Source organism: Rhinolophus ferrumequinum, chromosome X (genome assembly GCF_004115265.2).
Source record: "Rhinolophus ferrumequinum isolate MPI-CBG mRhiFer1 chromosome X, mRhiFer1_v1.p, whole genome shotgun sequence".
Lineage (NCBI taxonomy): Eukaryota > Metazoa > Chordata > Mammalia > Chiroptera > Rhinolophidae > Rhinolophus > Rhinolophus ferrumequinum.
The window spans coordinates 4,955,780-4,969,000 of NC_046284.1; the positions used below are offsets into that span (position 1 = coordinate 4,955,780).

At 34.5% G+C, this 13,221-nt stretch overlaps 1 protein-coding gene across 1 annotated transcript in view; it reads left to right on the top strand.

The window, feature by feature from the left end:
* Positions 1 to 12,163, top strand: part of FAAH2 (fatty acid amide hydrolase 2) — an 80,567-nt gene extending 68,404 nt beyond the window's left edge. Inside the window, exons 8-11 of the mRNA XM_033118101.1 lie at positions 3,435 to 3,554; positions 5,559 to 5,670; positions 9,507 to 9,701; positions 11,737 to 12,163. Coding sequence (XP_032973992.1) covers positions 3,435 to 3,554; positions 5,559 to 5,670; positions 9,507 to 9,701; positions 11,737 to 11,912 — 603 coding nt within the window. The 3' untranslated portion in view covers positions 11,913 to 12,163. The remainder of the gene's footprint in view (positions 1 to 3,434; positions 3,555 to 5,558; positions 5,671 to 9,506; positions 9,702 to 11,736) is intronic.
* Positions 12,164 to 13,221: the final 1,058 nt, after the last annotated feature.

Here is a 13,221-nt window from a genome sequence, read left to right on the forward strand (position 1 = left end):
AAAGGAGAACAAATGGATGCAAGGAAGTAAATAAATCACAGTGAATCCTGACTCAGCCCCTCTAGTTGCTGCCACAGCAGTGACTTCCCCACCATCCCATTGTTAAGTAAATTAAGCAAAAATTTTAATCTTACCATACAGCTTCTTTATCTTCATTACCAAATTCTCTAGCCTATTTAATATTTAAAACCTTCCCTTTGACCATATCAAAACAATAATTGCTGGCCTGAAATTCATATGTACGATATAAATGCCCCATTGTACTAAGTGATTTTCCCACTGTTGATACTAACCAAGTGTCTCAGTTTGAATTATTGAGACTCTCTCTACAGTACCAGAAGTGAAAATTAGGCAGACTTCCCAGCCTGTCAGCATCAGCTAGCAGGCAGGGCCACCATGGAACTATTGGAAATAACAGTTTAAAGTACTCATATGCTATAGAAGAGACAGAAACAGACAGAAATATATGTAAAACCATTCAGGAATTTCAATTCCTGGTACAAAATTCAGAACAGGCTGTAGTAACGATGAGCATATGGAAGACCAGGATCTCTAATATTGTAGTATTGTGGCCAACTAAGAGAAACTTATAACCTCAATATTTGCCCAAAAGACAGTTTATAAAATTCAAATGTCTATTCCTGATAAAGAAACAAAACAACCTTAAAAACTAGGTTTCCCATACTAAGTGTTTTTTTATGGTACATATGTAAAATTTAAGGGAATTCATATTAAAATTAGGACTAGGATAAAACATGCTAACTATCACCACTATTATTTATAAAGTGTATCTGAAAGAGAAATTAGAAATAAGAGGTGTAACTCTTATGAAAAAAGAAGACAAACTGAAAATTATTTGTAAATTAAGATGTGAGTATATTCTTGGAATATACTCAAGAGGTATTATTTAAAATCCCTTAAGTTAAATGAGTTCAACAAAAATAAGATGTAAGATGAATGTGAGAAAAACCATAGCTAGCATATCTATCAGCCATAACCAGTTCAAAAGTTAAACAAGGAAAACAAATATGAAGAGAAATAGAAAAACACACAAAATACCTAGAGACTCTAAAACTAATGATATAGGACCTATCTGAGGAAAATTACAAAACTTTGCTAAGAGTTCTAAAATGAGCTTTGATTAAAGAAGAAACCTAGTTTCATAGCTTGGTTTTGTTGGAAATTATTCCCCATAAATCTGTGCAATTATAATATATCCCAGTTTTTACAGTCCCCAGGCACATCACAAAACTGCATCACAGTCACAAAAGGTTTCTGAAACACCAACAGGCATGGTGTCTTATGAAGTAATCATCATTCTATGCATTAATTTATTTCTTTTCTGTGTGTCGTCTTTTGATGTATTCAGGAAGATGAGAGTGTATGGTGTGTGTCTGAGCTGGGAGGAGGTCAATGGAGGAAGACATTACACATGGGTAGTGGTAATAAGGATGTGTGCCACCTTCACCTTTCCCAGCTATTGCCAGAAAAATAACATTTGAGGGGATGGGGAGGCCATATTTCATAGCAACTAAAATCAAATTGGTTATTTTATAGAAGTTGAGAAAATGATGTTACTCTTCTGCCAGAATGAACAAGAGGATGTGTCAAGTTTGCTGACTCCCTTCGATCTGCAGACCCCACCTAGGTTCCATTTGTTGATTTTTGCATGCACAGGAGGGCTGGAAACCTTTTAGATCCCTTGTTGTCATGTGCAGAGCCACTTCTGTTCAGTTATGGATGTCAAATTAATTAGTCAAATGGAGAAAAAGAACAATCACTTAAAACTGCCATAATGCTGATGTCTCTCATATCCCTCATTTTTGAAGTTCAGTTTTGCCGCACATTTTGTTCTTAGTTCACAGTTGTTTTTTCTTTTAGCTCTTCAAGATTTCTGCTGAGAAAACCACTGATCCTTATAGAGGCTCTTTTGTATGTGATGTGTCACCTTTCTCTTGCTGCTTTCAAGATTCTTCTTTTCTGTTTGATTTGCAAGAGTTTGATGAAGATGCACCTCACCGTGGCTGTCTTTGGGTTTACCCTATTTGGAATTTGTTGAACCTCTTGTATCTGTGAATACAAAGGGACATCTCTTTTTTTTTCAAATTTGGGGGGTTTTCAGTTATTTCTTCAAATAGTACCTCTGTTCTCTTTTCTCTGTCTTCTCCTGGGGTCCCATAATGTGTATATTATTCCATTTGATGGCATTCTATGAATCCCTTGGTCTCTTTTCACATTTTTTTATTATTTCCGTTTGCTCCTCAGACTCAGTGATTTCAAATGACCTGTCTTCTAGATTGTTTTGTTGATTATTATTCTGTCTATTTCGTTCTTCTGTTGAATCCTTTTAGTAAATTTTTCAATTCGTTCCTTATGTTTTTTAGCTCTAGAATTTCTGGTTGTTTCTTTATTATAATTTCTCTCTGTGTATTTATATTATAATTTTGTTCATATCATTTTCCTGATTCTTATTTGTCTGTCCATGATGTCCTTTAACTCATTGAGCATTTTTTGACAGTTGTTTTAAAGCCTTTGTCAAATAAGCCAGATGACTGTGTTTCTTTAGGTTTTACTATCTAGAGATTTATTTTGATCATTTGAATCGGCTATGTTTCCTTGTTTCTTTGTATACCTTGTTATCTATTTTTTAAGTTGCATATTTAAAATAATAGCGACCTTTCCTAGTTTTTGTGGACTGGCTTTGTGTAGAGGAAGTCTTTTACTAATCAGGCTGGCCTAAATACTCTCAAAACTTTTGCAGATGGGTCTTTTTGGGGCCTACACCTTTTTTTTTTTTTTAATTCCAGTTCCTCTGTACATAATACTACTTTTTTAATGTCTTAATTTACCTAAATGTCTCATCCTTGCTTCGTCTCAAGCCCTTAGTTGTTTTATTTTATTGCTTTGCCTGTAATATCTTGTACCTGGCCAGACACCCACAGGCCTGCAGTAACCCTCAACTCTTTCATACCACAGCTCCAACCACTGCTTTTGGCAGCTTCCAAACTGATATCTGAACTATGCCTCTATTTCTGTTAGTGTTCCCTGTCAGGCAAGAGATAAACCAGAGCCTCAGGCTGGCCCTATACCAGCCAGACTCTGCAAGCAAATTCCACTCTTCTCTTTCCATCCGAAGGTAGAAATTAGTAGTTGGGTGACTTCCTCCCAATTTCTCTGCAGTGTGCCAAGAAGTGGGTGGGACAAGAATGAGCAAAGATACCACGAGATTTGTTTGCATTTTGAGTGCAGCTTTTCTTTTTCCGTCATTTGTTGCTGCAGAGGTCTCACAGAGCTACTTTGGTCTGCATGTTGGTGTTTCCATGGAGGAGTGAGGGCCTGGACCTTCCGTGTCTGTCATCTTGATGACATCACTCTCCAATGATGTGTCTTTTTCCTAATTATGTTTGTCTATTTTTATATCCTCATTTTCTAAGGTTGTGGCTCACTTGGAAAGTATGGTAGGAGCCTCAGTTCAACATGTTAAACTGAAGCAAATGAAGTATTCTTTTCAGATATGGGTCACAATGATGTCAGCAAAGGGACATGATGGGAAGGTATGTTCAGTTCTTTCCTTCTTTTCATCTTTCCTTCCATAAATATGTTTTGAGTTCTATTGTGGTCCATATGTTATAGATACGGAGAAATGAAATTCATAAACAAATAGGTGACAGAGTTGAATAATTAAAGATTACAATTTGGTGAATGCTATACTGGTATAAGCATTTATGGTTGTAGGATCACAGAGGATGGGCCCATCTCTATGTGGAAGTCAGTGAAGGCGTCCTGGTGGAGGAGTTGCTATCCTCCAATACTTGAATAATTTGGAGGCCTTAACCAGGTAAAGAAATGATCAAAGGTGTTCCAATCAGAGGAAACATCGTGGACAAGGGCACAGGAGTGTGAGGCTTATTCCAGTGTGATGTGTGCTGGATATCAGAGAATTTAGATTTCAATAAAGCGATTAGGTAACCCAAATGTCAAGAGCCCACTTTGCCTCCCCCATCAGAGGTTTTTTTAGACACATGCACACAATTATCTGCTTTTCTACAATGCATTTTGACCCTTCTGTTATTTCCTAAGTTTGGAAGCTGATGCGGGTACTTGTGAAAGATGATTTACTTATGCTTTCTTCAGGCTTGTTGAGGATTTTAAATATGAATTCTTTAAGAGGAATAAGGTAAATTTGACATTATGAAGAAATAAAAAAAAATTTTCAGGTCTTTTAACTTTTGTACATATGTTGGCCATTGGGAATGTGTGTGTTGGAGTGTGACAGAGACAAATTCAAATTGCAAGCCACTTCTTAGCTCTTTTCTTTTTGGCAGGGTAGTTACTTACCTATTCTTCATTTTACTCATCTGTGAAATGAAGCTACTGATACCTGTATTACAAGATTTTTTTCAGGATTATGAATATTTCTTGTAAAATGCCTGATATATAGTAGCTCTTCAATAAGGGAGAACTCTCATGAACCCTTTCTACCTTAAAGAAAATAAATTATCAGTCCCTATCCTTGTGTTTAAGAAACACATAACCTGTTTCTTTTATGTAAGCATGTTGGAAATCTCTCAGAATAGGAAGTTCGTGTAAATCCACAAGCCGAGGATGTTTGACTCTGAGATACAGTTTCATAAACAGAGTATTAGAACAAAACTAAATCAAAGATTAGTAACAAAAAGTTTTTGAGTTCACTTGCAGGAGATACTCTCTTGTAACTTGGAGAAACTCTTAACATAGGTGCTTATTGTTAAAATTGGTTGTGAAATTAAAAACCTGAAATAAGACAAAAGGGTGAAAAAACTGGTCTGTTTCACTTTGAATTATGATGCCTGATTCAGAGCTGGTAGTCATTAGGCTCTCTATCATGTTGCTCAGTAATGGTTCATCTCTTAAGAACAGGTAAAATTATATGGTTGGTACTGGAAGCTTTTACTATGGAAAAAGGATGTGGCCATTTTCTCAACCACACTTGTTCATGGCATTGTAACTGCTTTATTATAAGAGGTTTATTGAGTTATAATTTACATGCCATGTAAATCAACCATTTAAAGCATACAATTAAATGGTTTTTAAAACATTTATAGAATTATGCAGCCATCACCACAATTAATTTTTGAACAGTTCATCACTACAAAAAGAGACCTATATTCATTAGTATCAGTAACCACCTCCAATATCATCACTACCCCTCCCCCCAGCTTTAAGCAAAAACTAATCTACTTTCTGTCTCTATTGGTCTGCTTATTCTGATTCTGGACATTTCAAATAAATGGAATCATACATTGTATAGTGTTTTATTACTGGCTTCTTTCACTTAGCATAATGTTTTGTTGTTGTTTTTACATTTTATCCATGTTGTACCTTGTATCAGTGACTTATTCCTTTTTGTGGCTTGATAATATTCTATTGCATTGATATATTTTATTTATCCATTCATCAGTTTATTGTTATATGGCTATTATTAATAGTGCTGCTGTGAACATTCCTGTACATATTTTTATCTTAACCATACTTTTTTGAGAGAATACTTGTATTTCCTTTCTTTTCTTCAATCTTAGGAACCTGTGAAATTTGTGGATCTGCTTAGTGACCATGGGAAGCCTATCAGCCCTCTGTGGGAATTGATCAAATGGTGCCTGGGACGATCAACGCACACCATCCCTGCCATTGGTATATAAATTGTCTTTTCTCCAAGACTGGTTTAATGTCTTTGAGACATTAAAGAACATCCTACCAAAAGTATAAGAACCACTCACAACATGTTGAGGAAAGCTGAAATATATGAATAAATGAATTAGTATTCATCATATGCTGATATCTCACTATGTGCCAAGCACTCTCCTGTGTATTTTAATCCCATTAATTTGCAATATATCTATTATGCCACTTTTACAGGTTTAGAAACCTTAATTCAGAAAGGGTAGATGGCTAGCAAGTTAAGAAGTGGTCTTCAAATACTTATCTTACAAACTGTATTGTATTTCAATACCTAAATGTAAGTTTTGAACAATATATTTGACTTTAGGGATAGGCCCATTCAGGAATATTTTAGTGAATTTACTTATCAAAATGTTAATTATTAGTCATGTAGAGTAAATTTAATTGAAGCAGCTCACCAAAGAAATTAGTGCAGCTATGGACACTTGTTGCAGAGTTGGTGATTGCTGTTATTGTAAACAAATGCTCATTGATTAAGTGTCAAATATTAGATTTTTGGCACCTTTGTATGTGTTATCCCTTTAAACATTTAAGAGAGTCTGATAGTATAAGGAATGTTGTCTTTTCATAGTGAGAAACTGAGGCTAATAGAGATCAGTTAACTTATTTCAAACTGAGCTCTAATCTTATCTTTTCTAGATACTAGCTTGCTTAACCTCCATTCAGTTGCTTATATCAGTGATTAATATATCAGTGATTAATTTTTCTTGTCTATAAAATGAGGTTAATAAAAGTATGCATTGCCTATGTGGTTGAGTGGATTAAATAATACGTACATCCTTGCGTTGTTTTGCTAGTTAAATTAGACTATGTATCTAAAGCATGTGAGATACAATGTAACCATGCACATACTGGGAGCTTCAGTTTTATGAAGACGAAACCACAAATCTCGGAAAATCATAAAGGCTCAATAAATAGAAGCTATTTTTATAGCTTCTTCTAATGAGGTCTCTATCATCAGAAATTGCTGTATTGTTGGAGAAAGATACTGTGCTTTGAATGGCTATAATATTTTGATACCGTGAGGAAAATACTTTTAAGGACAATGAGCACTCAAAGCATCCATTTGCCAAATATTTGTCAGAGTTACTTTTCTTCAAAAGAATCTTGATGGTATTCTAGTCATTGATATCCTCTTTCTTGTGCATAGCCATGAAAATTCAAGGACAGTGGTATACTGATATCAAGTCTTTAAGCAACTCTTGAGTTGTCTGATGCCAGCTCAATTCATGCAAAATAAATGACATTTTATCATCCTTGGTAATGTCAGGAGCTTAGCTGAGCTGCCATGTGTTGAGAGAGCCACTTAAAGCAACACATCAAAGTAAAAGTAATGGTGAAGTCTTTAGTCACAGTGATAGTATAAGCAAGAGGCTAAAATTGGAGAAAACACTGACTCCTCCCTTCTCCATTTTCCCCTATGAAAAGTTGTACCAGTCAAGTGTCAAATGGATCAGCACAGATGTGGAGATTTTCTCAGTGTTTAAGGAGCCCTGAACAAAAGTCTCCAGCAGTTTTATGGACCCTGAGGTCATGAATAAGATGAGGGAGAGAGACTAGGAGTGGAAAAGTCCTGAGTACTGATTCCAAGTAGGGAAGTATGTTCAAAGTTTCCTCTACCTCTCCCCATAAAGAGGCCTCAGCAGACATCTGAAGGGAGACCTCTGCCAAAGGCCTCAGATAAAGAGTTCTAGGAATTAAGGTGCTTTGGCTAGAAATACAAATATGCATAAAAACCTCACAGGCCAGAGGGGCCTGAGTCCTTGACTGCAACACCCTATAGAGGTGTAATGTACTTGCTGTACACCATGTCTGGTTTGGGGAGGGCAGGTTGCCCCCTGGAGTTTTACCAGATAATCCTTTGTAATTGCTGATGGTCACACCTGAAAAATCACACATAGGGATTTTAGCCAGGAGCTAGACTCTTCAGATAAAAATATTCCAAATTATATTAAAAATGTATTCATAGAGATGTACACTACAGCATATTTTACACTAACAAAAAAATTGGAAGCATCCTAAATGTTTACCAACAGAGGAATAGATATTGACTTATGGTTCATATATAGGATAAAATTGTATGCAGGCAATTAAGGCCAAATTTATGAAGCTGTGTTGATAGCATGTATATCTATGTATGCTAAAATAGTGAATGGAAAATTTTGCATACAGTATGAGCTCTACTATACGATATATAATATTTGCGTAGAAAAGTACATGAACTAAGTGTACTAGCATATTTACAATTATTTCCCCTGGGCACTCCTCTGTTTTGGAGTGACTCGTTCATTCTACTTTAACCTTTTGAATTTTTTCTTATTTTCTATTAGACTTATATGTTCCTTTCATAATAGGAACAATAAACTTATTTTTTTGTATACCTGAAACTAATAGTAGGTAAATAAACAAGTAAACTTATTTTTTAAATAAGTAAACTTTTTTAAAAAAATAAATATTTAATGTTTAATACTAAATATTTGTGATTTATTAAGCACGATGTATAATTAACTGATGTGCAAAATATGTATATATTAGTATGAATTCATGATCTTTTCATAAAATAATTTAAAACTTGGAGATACATTAGCTAGAATACTCTAAAAATATAATTATATTATAAAGTTTTGCTAAGAATTACATAATGTGACACTATACATAGCTTTTACAATATCATTGACTGTATTCCCTAGGCTGTACTTTACATCCCCAACTCCTTTGTAACTACCAATTTGTATTTCTTAATCCCTTCACCTTTTTCACCCAGCCTCCCAATCTTCTCCCATGTAGTAACCATCAGTTTGTTCTCTGTATATATGAGTCTGTTTTTGCTTTGTTTGTTTTTTTTATTTTGTTCTTTAGATTCCACATATAAGTGAGATCATACAGTATTTGTCTTTCTCAGTCTGACTTATTTCACTTAGCATAATACCCTCTAGGTCCATCCATGTTGTTGCAAATGGTAACATTTCATTCTTTTTTATGGGAATGTTTCATTGTATATATGTACCACAATTTCTTTATACAGTCATCTATTGATGAACATTTGGGTTGTTTCCATATCTCGGCTATTGTAAATAGTGCTGCAGTGAACATAAGGATGCATATGTCTTTTGAAATTAGTGTTTTGAATTTCTTCCAATACACCTGAAACTAATCTAAAATAAAATTTAATGTCAACTATAATTTAAAAAATAATCACGGGTATATAAAATACAGCATAGGGAATATAGTCAATAATATTCAAATAATTGTGTACAGTGTCAGATTGGTAATAGACTTATTGGAATTATCACTTTGTGAGATATATAAATGTCGAATCACTATGTTGTTTTGTACACCTGAAACTAATAATTTTTTTAAAAAAGCCACTCTATTCCCACCATGACTTAAAAAAAGAATTACATGTATGAAGATACTTATTGCAGCATTTAAATTTTGGAAATAGTTTATATGCCCAACAAACATGGGCTAGTTAAAGAAAATCTATGGTACATTCCTACAATTAAAAAATCATACAATCATAAAAATCCTTATGATATAATATTCTATGGGAGAAGATAGGAACTCTATATGCAGCATTATCAAAAGAAACGAGGAGTTCACATTAGTTGTCAGTAATGCTCACGGATGGGTGGCAAGGTTATAAGGTTTCTTTTTCATCACTTTCTTACTTTCTCAATATTCTAGAATGAATATATGCTACTTGAATAAGAAAAGATAATATAAAGAATACTAGGATTTAAAATAAAGTTTCAGACCTTAACTTGTTATATTTTATCATTCTATAGGCCTGGCTTTGTTGGAAGAAAAGCTCAAATATAACAGTGAGAAGTACAAAAGGTTTAAGGCGATGGAAGAAAGCCTGCACAAAGAGTTGGTGGAGATGCTGGGTGACGATGGTGTCTTCTTATATCCCTCCCATCCCACAGTGGCTCCCCAGCATCACGTTCCTCTGACAAGACCTTTCAACTTTGCGTATACAGGTACCTAATTGTACTCGTTGTGGTCTGTAATCTTAAAGCAATGGAGGTGTTTCCCAAGAAAACCATAAATTCCTTTTGCTGTTGGACAAGTTTTATACATGCATGTCCAAAAATGATGTGCACTTAAAAGCAAATTCCAGAAAATAGTTGCTATGGCCATATGTGGAAGATAATTTGCTAATATCTGCATTCTCCCCAGTAACCCCGCAAGTAGGTATGAGTATTCACGTTTTACAGCATTGAACTTCAGGGAGGATCAGTGACTGTCCTCTGTCACACATTGTGAACTCACTGAATCTAAAGGCTGCCTTGGCTATGCTGATGCATGGTAAAATGAAGTCAGCTTTTTTGCTAAGATTTGTGGCTTCCCAAAAGATGCTAGTACCAAATATAATTCTCTAAGATGATCATTTATTTCCCTACTGAATTTGATTCATTCCATTATCCATCCAATTAATTTGTTTAAGTTTCAACTGGTTTAGAAACTGTGTCTGGACCATGGTTATGTGAGGTGTAAAGGCCCCTGGAAATGTACTCGGTCAGTTTCTATGGTTTCTCTAGAGTCTCTGCCAGAGAACCACATTACTCTTAGAGATAAGGTAGGAAAGCCTTTTTCAAATATACTTTCGGTACTCTAGAAACCTGTGGTCCACTTTAACTTGATATTTGGAGATTGGTTTACTTGAGTTCAAATACTTGGTTCTATTAGTTTCTACGTGTGCATCTGGAGCAAGAAGTTGAATGTTTCTGAACCTATCTCCGCATCTAGGAATTCCATCTAGGGTAATCCATACCTTGCACTGTTGCTGTCAAATTAAATAATACATGTAAAGTACTTGGCATAAGGGTTGTGGAAGCTGAGGCGGAGAGGGTATCAAATAATAGTTTCTATCCTTTGGAACCCTCATACATTGCTGGTGAAATGTTGCAAAAGTGTTGCAGCCTTTTTGGAAAATGGTTGGGCATTTCCATTAAAACGTTAAATGTTAATTTACCATATGACCTAACAAGTTCACTCCTAGGTATTATATGTACTCAAGAAAAATAAAAATATGTTCATACAAAGACTTGTACATGAATGCTTACCACAGCATAATTAATAATAGCCAAAAGGTGTTAACCCAGCTGTTCATTAACTGGTGAATATATAATCCAAATTTTGTATATCCATTCAAAAGACACACTATTTGGCAATAAAAAAATAAAAAATAAAAATAAAAAACTTGGATAAATCTTGAAAACAATATGCTAAGAAGAAGATGGCCAGAAACAAAAAGATTGCCTATCATAGCATTCCACTTATAGGAAATATCCAGAATAGTCAATCCACAGAGATAAAAAATAAATTAGTGGTTTCTAAGGGATTGAGAAATCGGGGAATGAAGAATAACTGCAAATTTTTATGGAGTTTTTGGGGTGATGAAAATGTTCTAAACATAGATTGTGGGGATGGTTGCAGAATTCTGTAAATTTACTATCATTAATTCATACATTTAAAACAGGAAATCTTATTTTGTGTGAATTATACTGCAGTGAAGCTTTATAAAAGATGAATAAGGTAAAGAACTACAATTTGCAAATCTAGACTAGCACAAAATTATATTACCAATGTTCATAAGTAAAGAAAAAATCGATAATGCAAGGACATAATACCCCGTATTAACATTTACTCTAATTTTTCTGAAAATGTTACAGAGGGCAAGTTAGGAGACTGGAAAACAGCTGTAGCTCTCATTCACATTTTCTGCATTCTGATCCGGATTTCAGCTTTTACTAGCCCAGTAATTGTGGATGTGTTATCTAACTTCTCTGTTCTTCAGTTCTTTCATCTGTAAAATAGGAAAAAATAATAGTTTCTATCTCATGGGTTTGTTGTGATCATTCAAATATTTAGTACACATCAAGTCCCTAGATGAGTCCTCCGCTGATAGTAAACTGTAACTATATGTTTGTAGCTATTATTAGTAGTAGTATACAAGTAAGTTTTCAAGAACAGGTCTTGACTTCTCACATTTTTCTTGTTTGTTTCATTCAGGTATCTTCAACGCCCTGGGTTTGCCTGTGACCCAGTGCCCACTGGGTCTGAATGACAAAGGACTTCCTCTAGGTATTCAGGTTGTGGCTGGACCCTTCAATGATCACCTGACCCTGGCTGTGGCCCAGTACTTGGAGAAAAGTTTTGGGGGCTGGGTCTGTCCTGGAAAATTTTAGTATGACCTACTCAAGGTGTGTGTGTATATGTGTGTGTGTTTCTGTAGGTTGGGTGAGATCAAGCACCAGCAGGCAAGTAGAGTAAAAACAACTGCAGAAATATTAACTTGTTCAGTTATTATTTCCAGTCTTCTTTCCTTTACTAACTGTTCACTTTAATAAAATGGTAATATTTAATTCCTTCCATCAGTTTACTGGAGAAGATGATCATGTAAATGAATAAGTGCAATAAAGTTTTCTATATGCTCTAATGTGTCTGTTTTAGATACAACATGGAGGTCAGAGAAGGGAATATTCAGTTTCAATTAAGGGATCATAAGCAACTTCACAGAGAAGGTAATGCTTAAACTGAGAATTGAAAAAGAGTTACGTGTTTGCCAGGTTGCCAGGCAGGCCATGAAGTAAGGTAATTCCACTTAGAAGGAGCTATAGTGACAAAGGCAAGGCATGAAAACTATGTGGTGAGTTCATATAAGTGTAAGTTAGTATGAACAGTGAAGAGCTGGAAAGGAGTATAGAAGTGGATGAGACTGCAACAAGAGAAGCTCCTCCAATGTCATCAGAAAAATTGTATTTCATATTTCTATCCACTAAGAGAGTCTAGAAGCAATGCCACCTTAGTACAAATAATCACAAATAACACCCAGACCTTCCTTTCTAAATACCTTTTTCCAATAAAAATAACAAAGGCTTCTTGGAGAAAAATCTGATTCCAAGACTGAGAGAGAAAATGGAAGATGAGCTTGGAACAGTTTATTGTGCCAGAAAGTTAGGAAGTGTTCAAAACTGAAGGAAAACATATCAAAATGACACAGGAACACTTTAAAGAGTCTCTCAATGACCAAACTTGGGACAATTTGAATATCAAAATGAATGACAGTGATGGGTTATAACTAAAATGCAAGTGGAGGTGAAGAAAAGTAGATATAGATGTACAGATATGGAAATAGATATAGTAATATATATTTTGATGGTTGCAAAGTGATTATTTTCTAATGCTTGCTATATATATGTATGTATGTATGTATATATATATATATATACACACAATATATCAAACAATAGAGTTATATATAAAGTTATATATGTTTATATATAATATATTTTATAAATATATACAAAGTTAAAATATATAAATACATATAAATAAAATATATGACAATATATAAAAATATTATATATATATAAAACAATTAATGTAGGGTTAGAAATATATAATGATAGATTTAGAAAGTCATCTTACAACTATCAAAATAACACTTAATTCAGACATGATTCATGAATGGATGCTAAAACCATTGGATAAAAG